At 48.4% G+C, this 25,571-nt stretch overlaps 3 protein-coding genes across 5 annotated transcripts; 1 reads left to right on the top strand and 2 right to left on the bottom strand.

The window, feature by feature from the left end:
- The first annotated feature begins 114 nt into the window (after positions 1-114).
- On the top strand, positions 115-6,576 carry SMYD4 (SET and MYND domain containing 4). 2 transcript variants are annotated; one of them, XM_053995731.1, is made up of 10 exons: positions 115-245; positions 937-1,081; positions 1,284-1,373; positions 1,673-2,816; positions 3,582-3,764; positions 4,029-4,195; positions 4,505-4,640; positions 5,083-5,199; positions 5,509-5,632; positions 6,256-6,576. In XM_053995731.1, exons 1-10 carry the CDS (start codon positions 115-117, stop codon positions 6,404-6,406), a joined length of 2,388 nt encoding a protein of 795 aa, XP_053851706.1. In that variant the 3' UTR covers positions 6,407-6,576. The 2 variants fall into 2 exon arrangements, with proteins under 2 accessions (XP_053851706.1, XP_053851707.1); XM_053995732.1 differs by lacking the exon at positions 1,284-1,373.
- Positions 6,577-7,059: 483 nt separating this feature from the next.
- Positions 7,060-14,000, bottom strand: SERPINF1 (serpin family F member 1). Its single transcript, XM_053995736.1, has 8 exons — positions 13,865-14,000; positions 11,388-11,472; positions 10,828-11,026; positions 10,595-10,750; positions 9,569-9,772; positions 8,651-8,793; positions 7,826-8,036; positions 7,060-7,463 (listed from the first exon to the last, which is right to left on the bottom strand). The coding sequence occupies exons 1-8, from the start codon at positions 13,942-13,944 to the stop codon at positions 7,204-7,206; spliced, it is 1,338 nt and encodes a 445-aa protein (XP_053851711.1). The 5' UTR covers positions 13,945-14,000; the 3' UTR covers positions 7,060-7,203.
- A 3,624-nt stretch (positions 14,001-17,624) lies between these two features.
- SERPINF2 (serpin family F member 2) lies at positions 17,625-25,120 on the bottom strand. 2 transcript variants are annotated; one of them, XM_053995735.1, is made up of 9 exons: positions 25,016-25,120; positions 23,927-23,984; positions 23,254-23,310; positions 21,927-22,344; positions 21,500-21,643; positions 21,131-21,334; positions 20,136-20,278; positions 19,351-19,555; positions 17,625-18,677 (listed from the first exon to the last, which is right to left on the bottom strand). In XM_053995735.1, exons 1-9 carry the CDS (start codon positions 25,027-25,029, stop codon positions 18,352-18,354), a joined length of 1,569 nt encoding a protein of 522 aa, XP_053851710.1. In that variant the 5' UTR covers positions 25,030-25,120; the 3' UTR covers positions 17,625-18,351. The 2 variants fall into 2 exon arrangements, with proteins under 2 accessions (XP_053851710.1, XP_053851708.1); XM_053995733.1 differs by lacking the exon at positions 25,016-25,120 and adding an exon at positions 24,421-24,519.
- Between the last annotated feature and the right edge of the window lie 451 nt (positions 25,121-25,571).

Below are 25,571 nucleotides of genomic sequence, written 5' to 3'. Positions count from 1 at the left end.
CGCTTCTATTGGCTGTCCGGCGCCGTACGGCGGAAGTGCCGCTGTGTTCCGTGCAGGGATGCTGCTGGGCGCCGCCATGGCGGCCGTGGCGCCGCCGGTGGCGCGGTGGCGGTGATGGCGCTGCCGGTGGCGGAGTGGCGGGGCCGCGCTGCCCGGCTCTGGGCCGCGCTGGACCCGGCGCTGCGGGAGCGGCTGGCGGCGGCTTCGCTTCACGACGCAGTGCGGTTGGGTTGCGATCTGCTCCGGTGAGCCGCGGGCGGGGCGGGTCCGGCGCTGGGCAGCGAGGGGAGGGGGGGACTGGAGCATCTCTTAATGCGTATAAATAAAAAGGGGGGGGGCGGGTGTCAAAGGATGGACGAGGCTCCGCTCGGTGGAACCGAGCAATAGCACACGGGGCAACGGGCAGAAAGGGATACCGGGGAAATTCCATCTGGATAAAATTCCACCTTTCTACCTGACAGCAGGTTGGAGGTCGGCCTTGTGTCCCAGGCTGCTGATGATAGGACAAGAAGATATAGGCTTAAACTTCACTTGGGGAGGTTTAGGTTGGACGCTGGTAAGAGTTTCTTCGCAGAGAGGGTGGTTAGACGCTGGAATGGGCTGCCCGGGGAGGAGGTGAAGTCGCTGTCCCCGGAGGTGTTTAAGGAAAGCTTGGGACATGGCATTCAGTGCTGACAAACTGGGCATCCCTCACAGGCTGGACTCCGTGGCCTCAGGGGTCTTTTCCAACCTAATTGATCCTGTGATTCTGAGAACATGAGGAAGAACTTCTTCCCTGTGCAGTGCCCACGCTGTGGCACAGACTGAGAGTGTGGAGTCTCCCTCGCTGGCGATATTCCAGAACCCTCTGGACACAGTCCTGTGCCACAGAGATCATCCTGCTTGAGCAGGGAGGCTGGACCAGAAATTCCAAACTGATCCTTCAGTGTCCCACAGGACCGAGGAGGAGGCAGCCCTGGCACAGTTGTGCCACCGGGCAGCCACGGACAAGAAGCCGGAGGCCGCGAGCTGGTACCGGGAGCAGGGCAACCGGGAATTCAAGCGGGGCCGGTACCAGGCTGCCCTGAGGCTCTACTCCAAGGTAGGTGTGGCATGAGGGGGTCCCACAACACCTCACAGCGCTGAGGGGATCCCCAAGATCCTGCAGCCCCTCATGGTTGAAGGGTGAGGGGCGAGGAGCAGCTCCCGCGAGGGGATCCCCAAAGAGGGGATCCTGCGGGCCCTGCTGAGAGGGTCCTGTGAGGGATCCCCCCGAGGCAGCAGCAGTTCTCTGGTCTCTGCAGGCAGCATCCCACGAGCTCCCTGGGAGCCCCGAGGTGTCCGTGTGCTTTGCCAACCGCTCGGCCGCCCTCCTGCACCTGGGGCACTTTGAGGTAAGTGGGGCCAGGGGCAGCACCCACCCCACAAGGTCCTGGGTGCCCCTGAGGTGTTTGATTGTTAGAACAAGAGACAGCAGATCAAATGTGCTTCCCAAGCTGTGCTTAAAGCATCCATAGCTCAACTTTCCTACTTCATTTCCGTGTCAGGATGCTTTACTTGGGCAGCAGGTTGGTTATGCACGTGGAATTTGCTGATTAGCACACAGAATTCTTCCATGAGACTGTCTTAGGTGGAATGAAAGAGCACGAGCTGGTTTTCAAGCCCACTTAAAAGGCCTTATCTTTGTTCCTAGGTTTGTTTGGAAGATATTGCCAGGGCTGAAAGCCATGGCTATCCAGACAGGCTTCTGCCCAAGGTCCTGCTGCGGAAAGCTGAGTGTCTGCTGTGCCTGGGGAGGTTACAGGATGCACAGGATATCCTCAGAGTGCTGGAGAGTAAAATTGCTCTGGATGGGGTCATGACTACACACCTGACACGGCTAAAAAAGTTAAGTCAGCTGAAGGTTAAATTAGGTGAGAAAGAGAGGTGTCCAGAGCCTGCACAAGAAGCACGTGGTGGCATTCAAGGGGAGCCAGAGATCTGGGAAGAGAACAGCAGGATTTCAGGTGCATCTTCATCCCTGGGCTTGGGTTTTGATGCAGAGAGAGGACGTCACTTGGTGGCCTCCCAGGACATCGTGCCAGGACAGAGCCTGGTGAAAGAGGAGGCCTTTGTGAGCGTGCTGTGCCCTGGGGAGAGCCTTCCCCTGCAGGATGGTGACACAGCGTGGGACACTGGAGCCACCAACGCGGATCTTTACTGCCACCGCTGTCTGAGGCAGCTCCTGGCCTCGGTGCCTTGCCAGGGCTGCAGTTATGCCAAGTACTGCAGCCAGGACTGTGCAGACATGGCGTGGCAGCAGTACCACAGGACAGAGTGTTCCCTGGGAGCGCTGCTCCTCACCCTGGGGGTCTTCTGCCACGTGGCCTTGAGGACTGTCCTGCTGGCAGGATTTGCAGAGGTCAGCAGGCTGGTGGCGTGGTCCCACCGTGGGGACAAGAGCCTTCAGAACCCTGAGGCAAGCTGCAAGCCTCTCAGTGAGGCAGCAGATGCAGGAGCTGGTAGCAGAGGTGTCCCTGGTTGTGACAGCAGTGGTCGGTACCAGAGCTCTTACCAAGCTCTGTTCCACCTTTTGCCCCACACTGAGCAGCACAGCCCTGAGCACAAGTTCCTCTGCACGCTCAGTGTGGTAGCTGTATGCAAACAGCTGCAAGCAGCTGGCCTGGAGGCTGCTGTGTTGAGTCAGGAATCGCCTCAGCAGCAGCCCAAACCAAAGACATGTGAGAGCACCTCAGATGGATTGTCCCCAGAGCTGAAGACTGTGGCAGAAGCAATGCTGAGGCACGTGTTGCAGCTGCAGTGTAATGCACAAGCAATCACTGTAATGCAGGAGTTGGGTAAGATTAAAAAAAAATTAAGCCCTACTGTGTTGTCACAGAATGGTTGGGGTTGGAAGGAACCTCTGAAGATGATTCAGTCCAAATCCCCTGCCCAGGCAGGGTCACCTGGAGCAGGTGACACAGGAACACGTCCAGGTGGGTTTGGAATGTCTCCAGACCTCCCTGGGCAGCCTGTTCTAGTGCTCTGCCACCCTCAGTGGAAAGAGGTTTTTCCTCATGTTGAGGTGGAGCTTCTTGTTTAATTTGTGGCCGTTACTCCTCATCCTGGCACCACAGAAAAGAGTCCATCACCATTCTCTTGACACCTGTATTTGTTTATGTATTGATGAGATCCCTTCTCAGTCTTCTCCAGACTAACCAAGCCCAGCTCCCTCAGTCTCTCCTCATAAGAGAGATGCTCCAGACCCCTCATCATCTCTGTGGCCTCCACTGGACCCTCTCCAGTAGCTCCTCTTTCCTGTCCTGAGGAGCCTGGGACTGTCCTCTCCTTGCCCATCTTCTTGTGTGAAGTGAAGAGATTAAATTCTCAGCTGTAAAAAGCTCCCATTGCAGATGGAAATGATTTGTTTACAATTTAATGGCGTGTCCCATGCTGGCCTGTTCCTTGGTGCACATGCAGAGCATGTTTAGCTATTATTTATTGCAGCAATATACCAGGAACCTTTCTGCTGCTGCCTGCGATCGGTCACGGGGCTCGTTGCAGAAATTGTGTGGGTTTGTGAGCATTCAATCTCAACCTGCTTGGTTTTCCTCTGTTTGCAGGGCCTGGAGATGGGGCTGTTGTAGATAAGAAGCCTGTGAGGCTGGCAACAGCCTTCTTCCCTGTCCTCAGCCTCCTGAACCACTCGTGCTGCCCCAATACCAGCGTGTCATTCAGTGGGACAGCTGCTACTGTCAGGGCATCTCAGCCAATCTCAAGTGGCCAAGAGGTTTTGCATTGCTATGGTAAGCCCCAGTTCTGTGTTTGTCTCAAGGCACAGATGTCATTCACCTCCCCTTATCATGCTGATGGCTATTTATATCATAAGTCTCATCTAATTCTCATCTAATGTTGCCAGAGTCTTTGTCCCTTAAGCCCTCTGTTAGATTTTCAGTCTCCAGTTGTGTCCTCCCCAAAATATACTTAGTCTCAATTATAACAAAAATCCATTTATTCTGATATTAAGAACTGTACCTGTGAGAGATATCTACCCTTGCCATCCTTTGCAGGGCCTCACTGGTGTAGGATGAGGGTTGCTGAGAGACAGCAGCTTCTCAGCCAGTATTTCTTCGAGTGTCGCTGCCCGGCGTGCCTTGAGGAGTTAGAGTCTGGTGTCAAGAGTGTGGTGTCCATCAGAAATTCATTCTGCTGTCCCAAATGCCAGGCCCAAATGCAGGTAATTCTCCATAGTTATGATTGTGCAACTTAACTGGGGTGTGTAAGGTTTGGGTCTGGGAAAGCCAAGAGGTGAAGACCTCACTTTGATCCCTGCTCAGAAGCCAAAAGCCCCTATTGAGTCAAGACAGTATCTCACTGTTTCTTACAAAAACAAATAAGCTGATAACAATTTATTTAAAAAACCACTTTGTTTAATGAATACAAGTGAGGAACAATTTAGCAACTCTATAACCCAGAGCTAATGCTGATGGAGAGTAAGCTTTGAGCTGAATGTGAACAGGAGTGATCACAAAGGTGATTTCCACAGGGGGAAGAAGATATTCTTTGCTGTTCAAATGAAGCTTGTGCAACCTCAACCAGCAGAGATCACTTGTCTGGCCGTTTACAGGACCTTCAGCAACAAATCAAGAAAGCTTTAAGCCTGCTGAGAGTCGGGAAGGCTGGTAAGGCTCAGCTTTGTGCCCTGAGGTCAGGAGCTGAGGAGCCCAGGTCGGGACAGGAGCCATAAGATGGCAGTGTTGCTCATGCCATTGGGGTGCTGTGACATGTGTCCTGGTGTCCCTGGGGACTTCAGCGTTAGATTTTTTATACCCCCTGATCTGGGTGTTAATCTAAGTCGCATATTGTTCCATAGTAAAGTAATTAAATAAAAAGAAATCAGGGTAACACTGGAGTTGGGCATTCCCAGGCCTTGTTTTCCTGGAGGGAGTTGGGCCAACGCTGGGGTAGAATAAGCAGAGGTGCAGATGAAGTCAGTGTTGAATCCTAACCAAACCCCAATCAGTTGTGCAAAGATGAGATTGGATTGATTTTATTTCATGGATCATGGAAAACTGGACACTGGCATGGTGAATTTTATAACTTTTTTTTTTTATGTATATATAGATCAGGCTATCAAAATGCTCCTGAAGTGTCAGATGGATGCTGGAACCTTCTTGTCTCCAGAGCATTTACTGATGGGAGAAATGGAGGATCATCTGGCACAGGTCTATGCTACTCTTGGTATGGCACTGTCCTATCACTGTTTCATGTTTCCTTAACTTTGAATTTAACATAACTAGTTTTTTCTTGGACTGGCCCTCTCATTTTTTCCCTGGTTTTTGTCAGCGGGGCTCTCAGAAAGACCAAACCTGTGTTCCCAGCAGCCAGTGAACAATACTGTGCTCTCACGTTCTTTTAGATTCCCTGTCCTGGTGCTGTGGATAGAATTCACCACATTTTGATTAATTCTGTCAGATTCTTAGGGTGGCAGTAACTCTAGGAAGTATTTATTAATTTCCCATTGTTTTGTTTTGCTTGTTTTTCCATCAGGGAAGTGGCAGGAAGCAGCCAGACACCTGAAGAAGAGTATTGAGATTGTGGAAATGCACCATGGGCCATCGAGTGTAGAAACAGGCCATGAACTTTTCAAGCTGGCACAAATCCTCTTCAATGGGTGAGTTTGGTTTCATCCTCTGTCCCTGCCCTGCACCACTCCTGTGTGTCTGACACAATATCAAGGCACACCTTGAGGGTGTCTCACAGGACACAGGGCAGTCTAGCACAGGTACTCTTTTAGGATTCTGTTTCTCTCCTTTGTGCCTGTCTATCTTTTCCTTCTTCCTGGCTCAGTTTATTCCCTGTCCAATTGTTTTATTCTGTCAACTCATCACCCCTAGCGTTTATATCTCAGTTGTATAATGTTGCTGACATCTTCTCAAAAGAGGGAATGAAATCCTCTTGCTTTATTGGCAAGGAAATCCCCTGATTCTGAAAATCTCCTCATAATAACTCCCTTTAACCAAATTAATTTTAGCAGGAGCTGCAGTGATGAAGTAGTGGGTTCCTATATACTCAATGTTTTCAGGTTTTGTCCATCTCCTTATCTTTCCATCTCCCTCATCCTCCCTTTGCAGCTGAAGCAGACACAATTTTCCTGCTTCTGGAAAGCAGAGGACGGGGGGATCTGTAGCCATGAAGAGGTTTAGGTTTTTGTTAGGGAGGACTTAAAGGTTGTGTAAGTCAAGAAGCTGAATTAAGTATTTTGCATGCTCTGTTCTTATTATCTTCCTATTTCAGATTTGCAGTTTCTGAAGCTCTGAGCACAATTCAAAGAGCAGAAGGGATTTTGTCAGTGCACTTTGGTCCTCAGAATGCTCAGATCCAGGAACTACAAGAGATGAAGGCCTGCCTGTCAGAGCTTCCCAGAAACATCCTTCAGAGGACTTAATTTCCCTGTCAAAGGAAGCTGCAATGTGATCTTTCATCAAAGCTAAGTGTCATGTGGTAAGGTAGTCATGTAGTACAAGCTGGAAAATCATGTGTAACAGCAACTTGAATGAAGTCTTGAAATGCTCTTTAGTGAGCCTGTTGTAAATAAAATGACCAATTCTAATGTGAGAGGTGTGTGTGTGGTATGGTGGGAACAGAGGCTGTTGTATAAGTTCTGTGTGTGGGTTGGAAGCAAATGTTTGAGTTGCTTTTGTGTGAGGTGTGACTCTCCCCTGTGTGGTGCCCTGAGCATTATGAACATACAGTCATCCAGAGCACGTTGCCTTCTATTTTTAATACTGTGAGGCACTTTGCTTCTTGCCAGTGTCAAATGGAAAGGGTTGGAAGGGGTGAGGCAACAGCCTGGGAAGTGCAAACTTACAGTCTATAAAAGGGGGCACTGCAGAACTTGGAGGGCTCCAGCACAGGTCTGTCAGTGATGAGGGATTCAGAATCAACAACTGGTGTCAGATTGGAAAACAGGATGGGAAACAGTGCAGCATACACCAGATAATGTTTTGTTTTCAGGACACAGAACTGCATTCCTCCTCTGGGGAAATTGGGAGTGTAGGCAGACAACCTTTCAAGGGAGAATACTTGGGCTTGCTGAGATTAATAGCAAAAGCTCTTTTATTGCAGCATGAAGGCGTAAGATTTGCAAGTTGTGTCTTTGTGCAGCAGAGCAGGGAGCCAGTATCCCTCCCAGAATCACCCTTTCCATTTGGGCCCTACCATTACAGATTATTGTGAAGGGATCTAAACACCCCTGGGATCCAGGATCTTGCCAATGAAGAGGAGGGTTCCAGTGGTATCATCCCTCAGTACAAGAAGGAAAGGTCTGTCCACGTGGTATTCTATGGGGAAGGTCAGACGAGCAGCATTGGCCCCAGGGTTTGGTGTGGATCTTTCCCCATCCTCACTAAGCTCCAGCATTGCCTTGTGTTGCACATGTGATAATCTCAGAGGTTTGGCAGAAATCTTGGAGAAATCTGGTGATGTGAAAAGTGATTGGAGCCCTGAGAAAAGAGAGAAAGTTCCATTAGCTGAAGGCAAGGATTGCAGAAGGGGGTGCAGCACTGCTTATGTGTGATCCACGAGGGCAGGGAGCTGCTTGGGCAGAGTTTTTTGGGGGAACAGGGAGGAGCAGCTTCCATCTGCTTGTACTGAGCTTCACCCACAATCTCAGCAGCACTGCATGAGCTTGGTGGAGGGATGTGATAAAAAGATGAGAAGGTGCCTGGACGAAGGTGATTTGGTTGCTGGTGAAATCTCCACAACCATAACTATCAACCCACCAGCTTCATAACCTGAGAGCAGGAAGCAACTTGACCACTGCTTTGAGCCCTGGCAGCCTGCAAAGGGGGTGTGATGCACATACTTGTCTCCTTTAGTGTGCTGCCAAGTGCCTCTTCGTGGTTCAGCTTTAGTTTGGGCAGGCTCAGCACAGCGTGGACTGTCTTCAGCTCCTTGTCCACATCATGGACAAACTCAGAAGTGAGGCTTTCCTCAATCAGAGTCATGTTCTGGGTCACCTTCGTAGGCAGGAAGAACATGGCACTGATTCCCTCTGTCAGGGGCAGCTGGGCAATCTGCAAGACAGAAATAAGAGAGAGATAAGAAAGGGTCACATCAATAATAAACAGTTTTACCCATCCTGTACCAGGCAGAGGCCTGATTCTCAGGCTGGAATCTCAACCTTTTCAGTGAACATTTGATCTTTTTTCCCTGTTTGCTTTTATCTGACATGATGCTTCCTGACACTTCTGGCTTTTCCCCCAGGCTTTCGTCCATCCTTGCTGCACTCTTCCTGCTATGGAAGTGCTCTCTCACCTGCTGAATCCTGCAGCATTGCTTTGGAGAATTCTCACTTGAACACCTTTGAACTCATGCTCCAGGGAAAGATTGGTTGAAAGAGGTAGAGATGGAAAAGTTTTGAGAGGTGCACCCTGCCCTTCTTGCCCAACTTTAAGTCAAGCAATACAGGCTGGCAGGACCTGGGCATAATTTAAATTTTGGATTGCTTGTGACATAGCCTGGGTTGAAGCAGGATATCCTAAGAGTCAACACACTGCCTTTCAAAATAGGGATTGCAAAAGTAGCTGATGGGAGGAGCAAGGCTGGAATGGGTTAACAGGTAGGTAGGTGTAGCTGAACCTGCTCCTCAGTAGGTTTAGGAGATCTTAGGCAATATTTGCTGTCTGACCTTGCAGTTGAGTTCTGAGTCAAAACCATATCTCAGGATGGCTTTGGGATCTGACATCATGGACACCTTCACAGTCCTGTCCTCGTCCAGGTGGAAGTCCTTCAGGGCAGTGTTCTTGATGTCAAACTTGGTTTTCCATGTCCCTATTTTATAAGAGAGAAAAGGGAGGATTTTTCTGCTAGAATAACAGCATATGAAACCAGGCTTATGCCTGTGGCTGATTAATCTTGTGCTTTAATATACAGTATTTGTGCATTAAGGAGTTGAGGCATAACAGGGATAGAAATAGACTGATTGGAGCTACTGATTTACTGCCATCCTTGGCCCCTCCTTTTCATCTGAGAATTGGCTAAATGGCAAATAAATAATCAAGCCAGTGTATGGGTGGAGTAGCCATTGGGAAGTTGATGTCTACTTATGTAATTACAAAACTATTTTAAAGGGTAACAGTTGTGTCAGTGGATATAAAGTGCTTCTCTCCCCACCCTTTATTTTGCTCCTTGTCTCTAAGCAATAATTCTCCAGGACACTGGCTTACAGCATGTTTAAGAACAGCTCTCTAGTATCAAATTGTTCCTTCCACAGTGGTAAGAAATCTCAGAACACTCTAAGCTGTTCCTTCCCTAAATGGTAATATCCTGTCTCTGAATGGAGTTTTGTGAGCTTAAACTTCCCTCTCTGATTCTTACTGCAAACAGGTCAAGTTTCGGCTTCCCAAGAGTTATAATTCCTCCCTCAGGACTATTTTTGTTCAGGTAGTGTGCTTTCTTTTTCCTTCTTTACTAAACATTCTCAAACACTTTCGTCTCACACTCTCTGTTTGACAGCGTGTTTGCTTTATTGGAAGAGCATTCCTTCACATCTCTGACACATGCTTAGTGGATTTTTTTTCTGTGTCCAAGCACCCAACATTCTTACCCTTGAAGAAAGCAGCCCCAGCAAGGAGAATGCTGACATCTGTGGGCATGTCCTTCATGAACCTCATGATCCTTCCCTTTGTCTGCTGTCGGACCCAGGTGTTGATTTCTTGGAGGTCCAGCTGGGTGTTGCCACTCAGTGCCCTCGGTCGCATCTTGTAGGACTTCTCGAGCTGGCTGTGAAATCCAGGCCTTGCCCTGAGTCCTGGGGAATAAAAACACGGATACTGCAGCTAGCTGCCTTATCCAAACAATCTCAAGGCAGCAGGTGGCAATCCAAAGCCCAGCAGCAGGTCTCTTATAAGATATCGGTGCCTGTTTGTCTCCAGAAACCTGCTTTGAAGAGAAATATCTGAAAGCACATTGAGGAAAGTGATCCAAATCCTACAGCCACCCATGCTGAAGCATGGGATAACTCTCTTCTGAAAACTGAAAAAAGGAGATAAGAACTGAAGGCTTGGACACAGCCATTCCTACACCAGCCTTTCTTCTTTTCCCAGCCTGCTTTCTGAGTACAGCTTACTCAACCTATTGGATTCTTGGAACCAGCAGGTTCCAAAAGATAGCTCTTAGCATTCTCAGCAGATGTTTATTGCATGCCAGAAGCAGACATTTCAAATAGCTCTGCAAGGAATTAAACAAAGGAATATGGCTGAATGTTATCACAAATAGAAAATGTGATCTGTGGTTCCTGGAAGCCAGCAACACCTGCCAGACAGCCTGGAGTGAAGGCAAAATTATCAGCAAGTTTCTCTTAGGTCTTCTGTGAGTTAACTGTTCTGTCACCAATGTCTTTGTGTGCATGTCTGGTCCTTTATTTAAGTGCACACAAACTTCCCAGGCTTTTTCTGGAGCAGCAAGAGCATTCCATGCCCTGTCTGCATCCTGGCTCAGCAGAATGCCAGAGCCAGAGCTGTTAGTGTTGTGTTACTCAGTGTGTTTTTATATATATATATAGTCACGCCAAAATAACTGCTGCTGACAGCTTTTTAGGTAAAATTTTATAGAGGGGAAGAAGGACTTTTACTTTTCTCCAAGATGATCCGGGAGGCACTTTTCATGCTCTTCTCTGGCCCAGTCACACTGCTCAGGAGGTCCTTGTAGGTGTCGTGGACCTCAGCCTTGTTGAGCAGGTCGTAGAAGAGGGCGCGAGAAATCACATCCTCAGTTCGTTCTCCAGCCCCTGCCAATGACCAGGAAAACATGAGGGAAGGGCTGCCAAACCTGAGGATGAGTGTGGAAACGGGGCAAAGAACTCACCAAGTGAGAGACCAGAAAGTGCAGTAGCCAGGCTGAAGGGAGACAGCAGCACGTTGGCCGTGGCTGTCCGGCTGGACTGCTGGCGGTACAGGTCGTAGCCAAAGTTGGAGACTGCAGCTGCCAGCTTGTTCACAGGGCTCTTGTAGAATGGATCTTCCTCTTCCTCACCAGCATTGGCTCCATCAGCTGTGGCAGAGTTCTGGCAGGTCCAAGGAGTGCTTTGGTTAGACTTGCAGGTGTGGTAATCACTTCATAGGCAAACAACTACAGGTATTCTTCTGTGACCTACAGAAATATTGACTTAATCTTATAGAGAGTGTAGGAACACTTACTTTAATGCCAAAGGCAGCACTGAGTTTGAAATTCTGCCTCTTGGTCACCCCCTGATATAACTACTGTGGTTTTATCCAGGTAAAGCAGGAGTTAGTCTCATTATGTTGCTAAATAAAATCCCAGTAATTTAGGAGGGTAGTGCTTAATCCTTCAGTAAGAATCTCTAAAATGGAATTACCTGCTCCACACCTCTTCCCCTTGCTCTCTGCATATTGTATCCTACTCACCTGCTCAGTAGCTGAGTTCTGGGTTCTGCCTGGGACAGTTAAGAGACCCAGGAAAAGAAGAACCACTGGAATCTGCATGCCGGACCTACAGAATAAGAATATGACAGAGAGAGTTTGAGCAATCAGATAAATACATCTCTACACAACTATTCAGTGTACCTGGCTATGACAGGAGCTGCAGTGACAGATGCTGCTGCTTGTCCTTCCAGTTGTGAAACACGCACCTGATCTGAACCAGGTTTCCTTCTCTTGTTGGAAGTATTCAGCCAGAGTGGCCCCAGTGACTTTAAAATTGGGCAAGCAAATGGTGTGGGTGTGCCTGAGCACAAAAGCAGATGTGTATGGCCCAAACCACACTGATGCTGGCAGTTATTGAGTGCCAAGGTCCAGAAAAGCACTAAATCATTACTTCTGAGTCTTAGGCTTCAGAAAAATTCAAGACTTCATTTATAAAAAGCACCAGATCCATATTGTTGAATGGGGCAGAAGGCAACACTGACTGGTTACTGCTTTGATATACAAATTACCTGCCTCAGGCAGTAGTTCGCTCTTTCTTGTGTCTACATGTACCTGTGTCCATTCATTGCTTCTTATTTGCAATCTGATGAAGTAAAATAGAAAAGCTTTCTTAAAAGACAATGAGGAAACCTGGAGAAGTGAAAGGCAGAGCTTGGCTTATTCAACATTTTTAATGGAGGCGGGAGACAACCACCAAACTCCCCAGAGCTGTTCCTTCTGTGGAATCCACTTCTCATCACTCCAGTCCTGGGATGAGTGGCCCTTCCAGACAGATCTGTCTGTCCAGAAGGGCACTGAGTAACCCAGGGCTTTGCTGTGGGTAAACCAGAGCTACTGAAGCTTCCTGCCCCCAAGAACAGTCGCCACTGAGGCTGGTCTGAAGCAATGTTTAGATAGATTCCCAGAAATTAAAGAGGGTTGTATTTAACTAACCCCTGTCATCCAGGCAACTAGAGAAATCAGAGGAAGAACATGTGTTTCAGATTAAATTCAGCTACAAAGAAAACACGCCTGCTGCTAGAAATACATGTGGTGACAACAGCCCCAGCTCAAGACCCCATTCAGGCAGAGTGAGAGGCAGTCTGCTTTTCTCTTCCCTGCCTTTTCTTCTGGAGGCAGCTCTGCCTTGGAGATAAAAGCATCACAGGGGAGGTTTTAAGCTCTCATCTGTGTTTAGCCAGTGTAACACAGAAGTGGTACCCTCTTTCCCCACCATGCACTTGCATTCTGCAACCTGCTGCCATCCCAGCTGCAGAATGGGTGAGGTTTCTGGTGCAGAAGCTGTGGATCAAGAGGATTTACTATCTGGTATATCTGGTGCTGTGATAGTGGATATGATGCTGGGATTGCTCCTGTCATTCCAGAGATTTACAGTGCACAGGCACCACGCTAGAAGAGAGATGCCAGAAGTCCTGCATGAATCTAAGTCAAACAGGCTAGGCAGGGGCTCTGTGAGGATGCCTGTGCCAAGCTGCACTCCTGCATGCTGAGAGGAAGAGGTTTGGCCCAGTCTAGCTTAGAGATGAAGCTTTTCCATGGAGCATAACCTTTTCTCTGAAGAAAAAGAAAATAATCTCAACACAACCTCTGCTTCCAGCTACACTGAGCTCCTGGGAGCATGGGAGCAGAGATTGGTTTTGCAGATTGTATTGTTTTTGCCAGTACTGTCACCAGCTTCGTATTTCTCAGACTTTGCCAAAAAGCAATTTCCATTTTAAAAAGACAAAGCCTTTTGCGTTTGAATTGGCCTGAACATCTGGATTCTATCTGTATTTCTCTTAGCACACAGCCAGAAATGCAGAGAAAAGAATTTGGTTGGATCAGAGGTGGGATGGTTTCAGGCATGATATTAAAATCTGTGGCTGCCTTGAAGGAGAAGAGGAGCAACAGCGAGTGATGTTACAGTCAAAAGGTACAGGAAGAAAGCCTTGAGAAATGAGCTGAGAAGGAACTTTGTGTCTGGGAGTTGTCGATTTGTGACGGCCTGCAGGTGCAAAGGAAATATTTTACTTTCCACCTACAGTGGTACAAGTCTCTCACATCATTTATAAACACTTCTGACTTTAGAGGTGCTGTGAAACAGGACCCATGAGTTCAGACTGCTCACTCTGCTTGTTCCACAGCTCCTGGAGCATCCTGCAGCCACCAGCTCCAGAGGATTTGACTGTCACACCATCACAGACAAAGAACATGTTCCCAGCTGCAAGGCAGATGCTTGAAAAGCAGAAAACCCACCCCAGTTCCCGAGCACAGCTCAGCCCCGGGGGCAAAGCTGATGCTGGTGGCTCCCGATCCTTGGTGAGGTCTCTTGGTGGGAATCCCACCTGCAGAAGAACCATTCTTCCCATTTCCCAGGTCCTCTGAGAGCTGCCCAGCCTCAGCCCCTGCCCTGTGCTCCCCTGGCCGCCGGCAGTGGCACAGGTGAGCTGTCCCTGAGCTGTCCCTGAGCTGTGCCTTACCTGGGGCTCCTCTCGGCCGCTGCTGTCAGGGCTCCCAGCGGGTGCGAGTCGAGGACAGTGCGGCTTTGGTGCAGCCACATCTGCTTTTTGCTGCTTCCCCCAGCCCAGCCTTCGGCAGGCTTCAGGTTACAGCTTCCCAGGGCTCTCTTAAAGTGCTCTGCTCCCATTTTCTGCCCTTGCCACCCTCACCCTGAATTGCACTAATTTTTCAACCCTTTTTTTGCCCCAAACAAATCCCCGTGCTAAGGGCAGCCTGGTGGGTAAAGCACAGGTAGGAAAGGCAAACACTCCCTGCCCTGTTTGAGCAAGTATTTTATCCCTGCAGTTCTGCCATAGGTCACGTCAGGGAATTCCTTCTGTCTCAGAGGTATGGTTAATGCAGTAGTGTTTAATGGATTTATAGATTTATGTCCAAGATTTAATGGAGAGACCGTGGAAACAGGATTCTGTTGTTTGAGGCAGTTAAGATGCTGGGAACTGCTTGTATCCAGTGATAGTTACTAGTTAACAAGAAATCATTAACTGGCTTAAAGTTTTTGGCTGAAAAAAGAGGCTGGAAAGCCAAGGACTTGTTAAAAAAGAAGATGAATTAAGAGAATCTTGTAGAAGCTTTCAGAATGATAAATGATATGGAGAAAGGAAAGGGACAGAGGAGTTCCATTATTATTTTCCACAGAAGGCTCAAGGGGAGCACCCACCCGTGCACATTTAAATCAAGGGAATGTATTTTTAAACAAAGATTAAATTGTAAAACTCATTATAACTAGATATTGCAGAAGATGAAAGATAAATATAGATTTGAGGTAGAAAACCCAAGCCAAACCATATTAGTGGAAGAAAGGTCCCCTGAAGGCTACCAATGGCCAGCTGGGCAATACAGCCAGAGAACATTGGGTTTTCCTTGACCCTTGCCATTCTTTTTTTTCCTCAGCCATGGTTACTGGAAGGAGCAGGATACTGGGCTAACTGGACATGCAGCTAACCAGATCCAGCTGTTTTTCTGTTTGCAAATGCTGCAGTGATGTCAGGGCTCCTGGTCTGGGACATCTCCTGGGGCTCGCTGCCAGCAGGTAACGAGGAGCTCGTTCCGGGTGAGCACTGAGCTCATCCAGTCCCTCAGCAAAGGGGAAAGGATGGGCTCAGAGATGCATTAGCTGCTGGTTTTGCAAGCCAGGAGAGCAGATCAGGTGTGCCCTGTGATTAGTCACTGCTTCAAAGGCCACCCCTCCTAACAAGAGGGGTAGCAGCTCTGCTTTCAGCTGCTTCTCAGCTTGTTCTGTGCAAAATCATCTGCAGAGAAAAGATTGTACTTGTTATTCTTCAGCCCAGGAATGGGGGTGTTGGCTGTGGAGATGTTTTCTGGTGGTTTTCATCTCTTTGTGATTCCTTGTTTGTGGTGTTAAAATGCCCTTTATGGAAGGACCACTTGAAAAGTTTTTATGTCTTGTCTCTATCTTCAAAAGAAAATCCATCTGTTTAAATACAGGTTTGGTTTTAAAACCATTTAAATCAGAGTGGTAGTTTCAGAGAATGTTATTACAGACCAAAGCCAGCTTTATTCCTGTAGGTGAAGGATATCCCTGAAATGGTACATTAAATTCATCTAACAAAATCAGTTTTATTAAATCAATACAAACATTTTGCTGTTGTTCTGGTTTGGTCTCAGCATGCTCTCTGACAGGGTTCACCTCTACTGTGGAAGTAGTGGTGATATGAATTTGCTCCAGGTAAGGAAAAAAGTACATCTAATATGAAAGAAGCTGGGAATTATTTGATATTCTGAGCCAGTGGTGCAGATGGATAGAGCAGACACCCTGTGCTAGTCATGTCTTTTCAGAATACAGCTCCGTCAAAATGAAAGCTTTAGCAATGCAAAGTGGAAACTCCTGAGCAGAAACATTAATATTACTTTGCATTTTACAAACTGCCTCTTCTGGAAAGTCGGTGGAGTGAAAAAGAGTCTTATGGTTGGTGTAACTGATAATTTGTTGAGCGAAGCACAGTCGTGAAGGGCTGCTGTACTGTCAAATAAGATGAAATTAATAGTTTGACAAGAATAGCTTGGAGGAGGAGTGATGGCAGCAAGACAGAAAATAGGAAATAAGAACCAAGCTGTTCAGGAAACTGAGAACAAGGGAAAAAACTTTATAAAAGCAGGAGCTGGAGGGTAGAGGCGTGAAAAGGAAAACTTGAGCTTCAAATTTTGCAGTGGTTGCAGTGCAACACCGTGGCATTCAGGGAGGTTACAGTAGCCAAAGAAGACCTACCTAAGGCATGGAATGGTATTTCTGAATGCTAGGAATGAATCTGTATAAATAAATAAGCTAAAATGTTCCCTGTGGGCTAGAGCTGTGCCCTCTAGTAAGAAAGGTTGAATTCTTGTGGGTTTACTTGTTAAAATTGCAGGGTTCTGTAATTACAGCCTCTTTCTGAAGGGTTTGTGTCATTACATTGGTTAGAGGGGTAGGCATTATCTTCGGCCATTCTTCCCCTTTTAGACTGGAAGAAATGCATAATTGGAGGTTGGAGCCAGGACTTTTTATTCCCCAAAGTCGCCTGCATCCCCGAAATTCATGGTTAGTGAGTCAGTCCTGCTCTTATGCCAGCAGATGGTGCAGACTATTCAGGGACGGAGGCTCCCAGAAGCATTCTGCTCCTTCCTTTGAGGGAAGGCAGCCTTCCCAAGCGAGGAAAACACTGCCAGGAGGATGGCCCTTGGGCTCTCTAACTGCTGCTTTGCAAGAGCAGAGCACCATCCTTTCTAGCCAGCAGCTGAGGGGGTTTGGAAGCAGAAATTACTACGGAGAGGAGTTGTTTTGTACAGAAGTCTTCATGAGTTAGTATTTTTAAGTGGTAGGATGGCTTGGTTGGGTGGAGGGACCCCAAAATTCCATGATAGAACCATAAAATGGTTTGGTTTGGAAGGAACCTTAAAGATCATCTTGTTCTGACCACCCTGCCATGGCCAGGGACACCTTCCACTATCCCAGGTTGGTCCAAGCCTTGTCCAAGTTATCCTTGGACATTTCCAGGGTTGGGCAGCTTCTCTGGACAATCTGTGCCAGGTCTCATGGGCTTTTAGGGCACTGCTGCACTGGAACAAGGACCCACCCCAGGCCAGAGGGAAGCTATAACAGGACATTCTCTTTTGACAAAACAAAAGCAGTGACATTCAGCTAGAGGTGTCAAAATCTTTCCTCCTTTCCCTGGAAGCTGTCCCAGCCATCCACGGCATCAATACTGTGGAGCCAGGAATATCCCAGTGAAGAACAAATCACAGGTAACAGATGCCAGATCAGCACATTTGACCCTCTGAGCAGATCCCAGCACTTGTCAGGTTTTACCCAAGAGAAAGGTTAAGGGCTGTTACATCTTTGCTTATCCCTGCATTGCTGCTCACAGGCCAAACACCTTCCTGACCCTGTGCCACTGAGCTCATGCCCTAATTCAGGGAATCCTGCCATCTCACAATGCCAGCTCTGACCCAGAGAGCATCTATCCCCTGCACACTTGCCAGGGGAGATGCTCAAAACTTGTTGGACTCGGTCCTTGGAGAGTCTTTACAGATTTGCCATTTCACCTCACCGCCCCTGTTGTTCCCTGTGACAAGGTGTAGCAGAAAGCAGATCCTTTGCCACAGCCCCTCCTTTCTTTTCTTGTGTCGTGCCCAGATTTTTTTCCTCCCAATCTTTGCAATTACTAAATTTGTGTGCCTTTTTCCTTTCTCTGTTGGGTCTTTCAATGCGACACCTTCAGCAAATATATTCTACTTTATTCTTTATTATTCTGCCAACATAAAAATTACTAAAAAACACTTTATAAAATATGCCTTGAAAAATCTAGCGTTACCCAGCCTCTAGAGGAAGGGCTGGAGAGAAGGATTCAAAGGGAGGGGTTTCCTACTCCAGAGCCTCCTACATCAGATCCAAATAGCCAAGGAGTGGGAAAAGGGAATCTTTGAAATGAACCCATGCCTGGAAGTGGCAGTGACTCATCCTAGAGAAGCCAACTGGTTTCTAGTCCAGTTGCTCTGGAGGTCGTTGTCTAGGTGGGCACAGATGGTTTTCAGAGGAACACTGAGGGATTCGTGTTCCCAGGAACTGCGGAAGGAAGAGCCGCATTAATACAGCCCTGGCTGATGTCCAAGCTGCCAGATGCTAATGATGATTCCAGGCTACAGGGGACTCTAATAACATCTTAATGAAGACTCTAATAACAGTCTGGGGACAAGAAAGTCTCCCTTCCATGACTGAGAGCCCTGGAAGGGAAATCCAGGCAGAACAAACTTTTCAGGTTCAACAGAGGGGAGCCTCAACCTGGAGAAGCTCATCAGGGCTGGAATGGGCTATCCCAGGACTGGTCTCTAGGGATCTGTAAAGGGAAACAGCAAGGAATTGCCCCCTGTGGCCTCAGAGGGGCAGGAGGCCTCTCCCAGCTGGTGCAGAGGGTCAGGCAGGAGTCCCAGAACACTCAGGCTCTGCCCTCTGTTATTTGGGCACGCGGTGCTCGTTGGCATCTGTGGCTTCACGTGAGTCCTGTGGCTCTCGGATCTGGGGAGCAGCATCTGGGTTGGGGTTCTGGACACTGCCAATAAAAAGTGGGATCCCTGTTTCATCCTCAAAGATGACGAAGACAAAGGGCCTGTCGAGGCTGAAGACAGAGACTGAGCGTGACAGCATGACACTGGTGGCAGCAGATGCTTCCACCCCATCTTCTTTAAGCTCCAGGGTGGCCTGGTGCTGTACACTGGACACAAAGAGAGGCTCCTCTGTGATCTTCTGGAAATTTGGGCTCATGAACAACTCCTGGAGGCCTGCAGAGAAATGAGACCAAGTTGGTGCCACGAGTTCTGAGTTTTCTCAAAGCTGTCTGAAGAAAGCAATTCCCTGATCTGTTGCTCCATGTACTGCCCACCATGGAGGACTGACAAGAGAAACAAAATTTCCACCTGTTTAAGAATAGTAGTGTAAGAACTTGAAGTCATCCTTTAAAAGCAGCAGCAAGTCTGAAGACTCTTTCTAGCTAGGCTGGAAACACTTCTACAGAGATAATTTTTTTTAAGCAATTCTTTGCAAAACAAAGTGAACTCTTAAATTATTCTCATCTGGAAAGGCAGCACGTGGTGTTTTATTTCAGCTCCAGGTTCTGTGATCTGCATTTTCTCTGTTGGCAATTTCCATGTCCTGGACATTGAATTAAATGACAAAGTAAGAGACCAAGATTGATGCTTGGAGGAAGTTGGTCTTGGCTACAATAGGAAGAACTCGTAAAGACTGTGAGAAGCTGTGAATTCTCTGTAGTATCATCTTGTTGGAGCAAAACATTTGGTGCCAGGCAAGCAAGGAGTAAGGAGGAGGAGAGGAAGAAGAGCTGGGAGAGTTTGGAGTTCTGGAGCAAGCTGTGAGGCACAGCTTTAGAAACAAGGGTGTCAGCGAACAGATTGATCAGCTCCTCTTGTTCTGTGCAAGCCCTGCCAGAGGCCTTACCCATTTGGCTGAGAACCTGGCTGAGTTCCAGCTTGTAGTCCAACTTTATTTTGGGGATCTTCACTGTGGTGGGCACCTCTCTGGGGAAAAGCCTGCACAGTTGTTTGTAAGGGAAGTTCTCCAGCATGTGAGAGGTGTTCTGGGTGTTGTGGTTTGGTACGATGACCACAAAGCTCACATTACTCTTAAAGGGAAACTTGGCCACCTGGAAATAAAACCAACCAGAGAATAATTCAGGGAAAAGGAAGGGAAGTCCAGAAAGTGATGCTTTAAATTTAGTCTTTTTCTAATTGGTCTACAGGGCCACTCTTTCTCCCAGATGAAAACAGCCTGGTGAGAAGGAGGGATCTGATTTCTCCAGAGGAGAATTTGTTGGAATAACAGCTTTAGATTTTAGTATTAGCCACTGGCTGGTAAAGATTGAGCACATGGCAGAGTGAAAGCCCACATGCACAAGCTTGCCCCACTCTGGATTCTGAAAAACTCCAACAGCACACTGTCTGAGGGAATTCCTTTTCATATTTCCTCATTTATCTTTAACTCAGGGCTTTAAAATTCTATTAATTCCCGGTTAGTTGGAACTTTGTGGTTTTTCGTAGAGATTAAAAGTGAAGTCTCAACATTCTTGCTGGAAGCAAGGGCAAAGAATGATTATTAAATTTTTCTGTGCTATGCCTGTTAAAAAGAACATTTGTGTTTTTGGAGGGAATGCTTGCAGTTAGTAAAATACCACAGGCAAGAGGAAATTCCAGTGAAAATTTGCTGTACTCCTAAGAGATCCCTACCTGAATATCCTGGGACTCCAGAGTAAACCAGCTCAGGGGGTACAGGTGGGCTTTCATCATTTCAACTGGGACCACGAACTCATTGTCAAGGTGGAACACATCTGGCCCAGTGAAGCTTGCATTAAACTTATTCCTCCAAAACCCTGTAAAAATAAAAATTTTGAAAGTGATGAAGTTAAAATTTGAGTAGAAAACCAGAAACTGCTGAGCTGACACTCCTCCTATCTTGAGTTCTCTAACAAGGCCAGTAGTGACCAGGGAAGTGAAAATACAGCAAAGAGAAGTTAGTAGCAAGGCTGGAGGAGCCCTAGCAGCAGGAAACTCTTATCATCCAGAGAGAAACTATGGAATAACAAAAAGAACACGGATTAATCCTCATGCCTCAGCGTGGGAGACTACTGAAGGCTATGGAGATAAAAGAGACTATGTTTGTGCTTTGAAAAATGGGGAGTATTGCCTCTGTGCTGCAGAGGGGGAAACACTGCTCCAAGACCAAGGTAAAACATTTGTAGATTTACACTGGAAGTGTTTGGTCTGTGCACAGCCCTCAGGGAATTAAAAAAGGAAGATGTGGCCGACCACTGCGCTGTAGTCAGAGAGAAATCCACAGAAGCTGCTTCTGAGCTCTGTGGTGGGTGTGCAGAGCTGCAAACGACCTGGTTCATCATTTAGGTTAGAAAAGACCTTTAAGATCACTGAGTAGATGAGCAGGGATGTACCACTGCCTGGGATCCTGAACCAGGAGGCAAAGATACTGCAGGTCCCACCTGCTGTGTCCTGGCTCTGCTGTCAAGTAACATTTTTAGCACATGTGAAGCAGTTGGGAATCATTACTGTAAAGGAATCTAAGCAAGAGGAACAGCAGATGCACAAGAACAAGCAGATTGCCTAGCAGGAAGCGAGGAGAAGAGAGGATATTCAGCTGCAGGGCTTGCAGAAAACTGGAGTTCTAACTATTTCCTCTTGAAAAAATAAGGAAGGCCTGTGGAGCTCACCGTGGAAATAGACAGCATTGAGCAGGAGCATCACTGTGTTCTGAGGGAGCTGCTGGAGGAAGGAGGGAATGTGCCCATGAGTGGTTTCCTTTATCCAGTTGTTTATGGCCACGAGGTCATCCTGACTGATCCCAGAAAGGGTCTTGGGCTTTGCTCCATAGAATTTCTCTGAATCCTCCAGGAACTTCTCTTTCACCTCAAACCCTGGCAAAGGGGAGGAATGATGGAAAAGGTTTGCTCAGCGTGATATGACACTCCCCAACAGGAGGAAATAGGGGAAATTGATGTCTCCAGGGTGCTTCCATCACTCTCACTGTGACTGGGAGGTTTGTCCTGCACCAGTCCAGGCCCCCCTGGGCCACCTCTCACCTTTCTGCAGGTACAGACGTGACCCGAGGCTGAGGGTGGACTCTGTGAGCCTCCTGCGAAGGGTGCCCAGCAGGTGGTGGAGGCAGGGCACTGACTCCAGGTGCATCACCTCCAGCAAACGCTTCTCTGTCTGATTTGCTGCTCCTAAAAATCAAATCCCTGTTAGGTCTCATGCCCAAAGAGCGGAAAACAGGGATGTTACTCTGGCTGCCTCTTGTTAGAAACACGCTGTGCCTCACAAAAGAGGCTGGAGAAATCTGAGAGTCGGAGCCTCAGAGGGCAGCTTCAATTGTAATCATGCCTAATTAAAGCTGCAGGAGCAAGGATAAGTGGAAGGGACTGTATTTCATTTGCATCTGGTTGCTCGTGCCTCTGGGAGAGGAAATGGGGAAGGGCAGGGAATGGTGGTTTGGCCACTCAGAATTACCCAGTGCCAGGTGAGACAAGGCGAGGGCGATGCTGAGGGGGGACAGGATCACGTTGGTTCTCTTGGACTCCAGCTGCACCTCTCTCAGGAGATCAATGCTGAATCTCATCAAGCCATCTGCCAGCCTCTGGCTCTTCTTCCAAGTCATCTCACAGCTTTTATCTCCAGCCTCTCCTTCCTCTTCAGAAGAGGCACTTTCCCCAGGTGATTTCTTCCCACGACAACCCCCAGCCCCAGCTACAGCTTCATCTTCTGAGTTCCAGTCATCCCTCGTGTCTGGCAGGGTGGTGGGGAATGCTGACATGGGTCCATTGTTCTTCTGGAAGCTGTCATAACTAAATTCTACCATCTTTCCCTCTGGCAGGGTTGGGATGGCTCCCAGCAAATCCGACTGTGCAAGTCTAGCACTTTTCACATCCTGGGGAGAAACAAGGATAGCACTGGGAAAGCAAGAGCACAGTGACATCCTCATGGGCTTTTATTGCACACCTAAATGGGCTGACAAAACTGGGCAGAGCTGGACTCCTCTGCTCTGGTGGCGGTTTTGCTTCAGTTCCCCTTTAACCCTGAGGATAATGATTTGAGGGAATGGCTTTGGAAAAGAGGTCTTGTATCCTCTGAAAACGGACCCAGTGAGGGTCTGGGAGTGGTTCCTCCTCCACTTGCTCTCAGGAAAGCTTGAGGGCAAGACCCACCACCAGCTCAGCACATGTCCTGTGCCTCCAGCACTTACAGATCCTCAGCCTTGATTTCATCGCCTCCCCTCACACATTTTAGCAGTGCCCACCTGCCTCACACTGGTCAGCTCCTGCTGCTGTCACAGCCCTGATCGAGTTTGGCTCAATTCCTCCTCTGGGCATCTGTGTTTTCTTGACCTGTGTGTTCTATTCCATCCCTCTTCTTTCTAAATTTCCTCATTTTCCACTCTTCTAAGCTTTAGCCTTTAGCATTGCCACTACTCTCCTCACATTTGCATGATCTGAAACATCCCAGGCTCAATGGGTTGGATCAGCAACGGGTCTTTCTCCCTGTCATCCTCACAGCTGGTGGTTTCCCTCACCTTTCCTTATCAATCAGAAATTAAATCATCCACCTGCCAGCCCCTGTACACACCAGTACTGATGTTAACTCCATGCTCTGTGCAGTTATTTAGGGTGGAGCTTTCAGCCCGAAGGAGCACAGCACTGGCAGCAGCTGGGAGTAAAGCCTGCAGAAAGATGGACTTTCTCCTGGCACTGGCACTGCCTGGGCTCATCCCTTCTCAGGAAAAACTGCAAATCCCACAGCATAACTTCAGCCCCCTTTGGTGGAACCCATCAGTGCTTACCCTCAGCTTCCCATCTTTGTCCAGGAAAAGATGCTGCTGGTCAGTGGCATGTGCCAGCTGTGAGGGGGGAAAAAAAATCAACAAAGAAACAAAGTCAGGTCCCTCTGAATTTCCAGAGTTTGTCTTCCCTGCTCGCACTGCAATCCTGGCTGTAGCAGTCCCCACGAGGCAACAGCACGGGCAGGATTTTGGGATGCAGACGCAGGGGCGGCGAGGTCTGACATGGGGAGGTGGAAGTGAGGAGCAGCTGGGAGACACTGCAAACACTGGATTTGTTTAAAAAGGGGTCAGGCCAGTCTGGCACAAAATAATGGATCCTTTTGAGAGTGAGCAGTGGGGTTTTGCAATCTCAGTTCTGACAGGGATCCAGATTTAAAAGTGAGGGGGGAGGAAAAACCTGCTTTTCAAAAAGCTCCTGTTAACTCCTGAAGGTCACGGTCACTAAATACAGTTGAGGTCAAGTTCCAAAAGAAAAATTTCCACAGAAATATGAATAACAAGAACATCTACAACTATTTTAGCTGGGTAGAAGATTAGAAACCTTGCTGGTAAACCCCCCAGCAGTATCCTCAACCTCTCTGCCTTCCAGGGCTTCTCTGGGTGGTATTTCCCCCATGGTCTGGCTCAGGGAGCCACCACACTTCCCTTGCTCTTTGCTGGAGTAGCAACTTACCCTTGGGAGGCTGTGCAGAGCAGCCAGGCAGAGCAGCCCCCAGAGGAACCCCATTTTCCTGGAACAGAAGGACCAGCCGAGAGAGGAGTTATTTCCAGCTGTGAGCTCAGCCTATTCAGGTCTACAGGGAGAAAATTATCAACCTGGCCAAACAGGTTGGCACAGGAGCTCGTGGAAAGCAGTAGGGAGATGAACAATGCTGCAAAGAAACAACACAGGGCTCCTGGGTCTGGTGCCAAGGCAGGGAAATCAGAGAGGAGCAGGGGCCCACAGCGGAGCTGCGGCCACAGCCAGGCTCCGCTTGGATCCTGCCTGTCTGACCCTGCTGCCCTGGTTTCTCTGGATTGCAAATGGTATTTCCCTAATCAGTGCTGCACACACTGTGCCTCTGGAAGGAGACAAGAGCCTTTCTGCTCCTTTCCCATGGAAACCACCAGGATACAGGCACAGCATCCTCAGCTGTGCCCCAGGCTCTTGGGAGAAGGGCTACTGACCTGCAGGTGCTCAGCAAGTGCTGTCTGGGAGGGAATTTGCAGGTATGAAGTGCAATACCAGAGCGATTTCCCAGCATTATGTCCTGGAAGGGGGAGTCCTCCCCTTCCCAGCACTCATCTTCTCCCTTTGCTGGCAAACCCCGCCTCTCCCCCCTCCGTGCTCCAGTTCCAGTGTGGGACAGGGCTTCCAGGGTCACGGACAAAACCCCACCCATTCCCTGGCCAACGCTTCACCCAGCTACTTTTCCCTTTCAGACAGAAATAAAATACCTTCTCCTTCTCATAAAGCCTCCATGCCAAAGCCCTGCCCCCTGCACGGTGTCGCATTTAATTCCTGAGGCTGCTTTCCACTCTCCAAGCAGTCCCTGCTTCACCCAGAACTGCTGGGCTGAGATCCCACTGGCAGAAAATAACTTGAGGCCAGTTCACTCTTCCCCTTCCTTCACCCCAAATCCCGCAGTCACATACAACCCTAAATACCCTTTTCCTCCCTGCTGGTGCCCATCCTTTAACCCTCTGCCAAATTCACACCTCTCTCCCAGAGGGCTGTTGCAGGAACCCTCATTTCTGTCAAATCCTTTGGTTTGTCCCTTACCTGAGGTTGTTCATGTCCACGTTGGAGCTGGCACCTGCTTTGGCCTGTCCAGCAGCTCTGCATGGGGCACACACAGCTCTTGTCCAGCCCCCCCTCCCAGCAGCGACCTTCGGCACCACCCCCTGTTTGAGAATTTCCAGGCAAATATTGACCCACAGCATCCGGTTAAACATTTGTTTGGGGGAGAAGAGTGAATTTGTGGTGCATTTGGAGATGGGGATACACTTTTGGGCTGCTGTACCTTCAAGACAACCTTAACACCGAGTTTACCAGATCCAAAACCCGCCCCAGCAGAAGTAATTTGCAAGTGGCTCCACTTTGCATACTCTCTTCGTGCTAGGAATATTCTCTTTTATTCATAAACTTCAGTGAAAACGCAGGGCTCGGTGTTTATTGCCACAGGGCTCTCTGGTTTGGGAATTCTCTTTGCTGAAACCCCCAGCTCTTCCCTCCTGGAGTCCCAGCTGCTGCAGCCAGTGTGAGGCACTGGTTTAACAGAGGGCAGTGTAAAAGTCCGTCTGAAGCCCCTCATTTTCCATTCTGCCTTCCGATTGCC

The sequence above is a fragment of the Vidua macroura genome, chromosome 20 (genome assembly GCF_024509145.1).
Source record: "Vidua macroura isolate BioBank_ID:100142 chromosome 20, ASM2450914v1, whole genome shotgun sequence".
NCBI classification, from domain to species: Eukaryota; Metazoa; Chordata; class Aves; order Passeriformes; family Viduidae; genus Vidua; species Vidua macroura.
This window is presented reverse-complemented; position numbering and strand designations above follow the sequence as displayed.

What these genes read in the sequence shown, in the direction of transcription:
- SMYD4 (XM_053995731.1), top strand. Translation starts at nt 115, where the DNA reads ATGGCGCTGCCGGTGGCGGAGTGGCGGGGCCGCGCTGCCCGGCTCTGG. An exon ending in TTGGGTTGCGATCTGCTCCG is followed by an intron (nt 246 to 936) that starts GTGAGCCGCGGG and finishes AGTGTCCCACAG; the next exon opens with GACCGAGGAGGAGGCAGCCC. An exon ending in TGCACCTGGGGCACTTTGAG is followed by an intron (nt 1,374 to 1,672) that starts GTAAGTGGGGCC and finishes CTTTGTTCCTAG; the next exon opens with GTTTGTTTGGAAGATATTGC.
- SERPINF1 (XM_053995736.1), bottom strand. Translation starts at nt 13,944, where the DNA reads ATGTGGCTGCACCAAAGCCGCACTGTCCTCGACTCGCACCCGCTGGGA. An exon ending in GCGGCCGAGAGGAGCCCCAG is followed by an intron (nt 11,473 to 13,864) that starts GTAAGGCACAGC and finishes CTTATTCTGTAG; the next exon opens with GTCCGGCATGCAGATTCCAG. An exon ending in CAGCACACTAAAGGAGACAA is followed by an intron (nt 7,464 to 7,825) that starts GTATGTGCATCA and finishes CTCTTTTCTCAG; the next exon opens with GGCTCCAATCACTTTTCACA.
- SERPINF2 (XM_053995733.1), bottom strand. Translation starts at nt 24,497, where the DNA reads ATGCTGGGAAATCGCTCTGGTATTGCACTTCATACCTGCAAATTCCCT. An exon ending in CACTTGCTGAGCACCTGCAG is followed by an intron (nt 23,985 to 24,420) that starts GTCAGTAGCCCT and finishes CTTCTGTTCCAG; the next exon opens with GAAAATGGGGTTCCTCTGGG. An exon ending in ACGTCTGTACCTGCAGAAAG is followed by an intron (nt 21,335 to 21,499) that starts GTGAGAGGTGGC and finishes CCCCTTTGCCAG; the next exon opens with GGTTTGAGGTGAAAGAGAAG.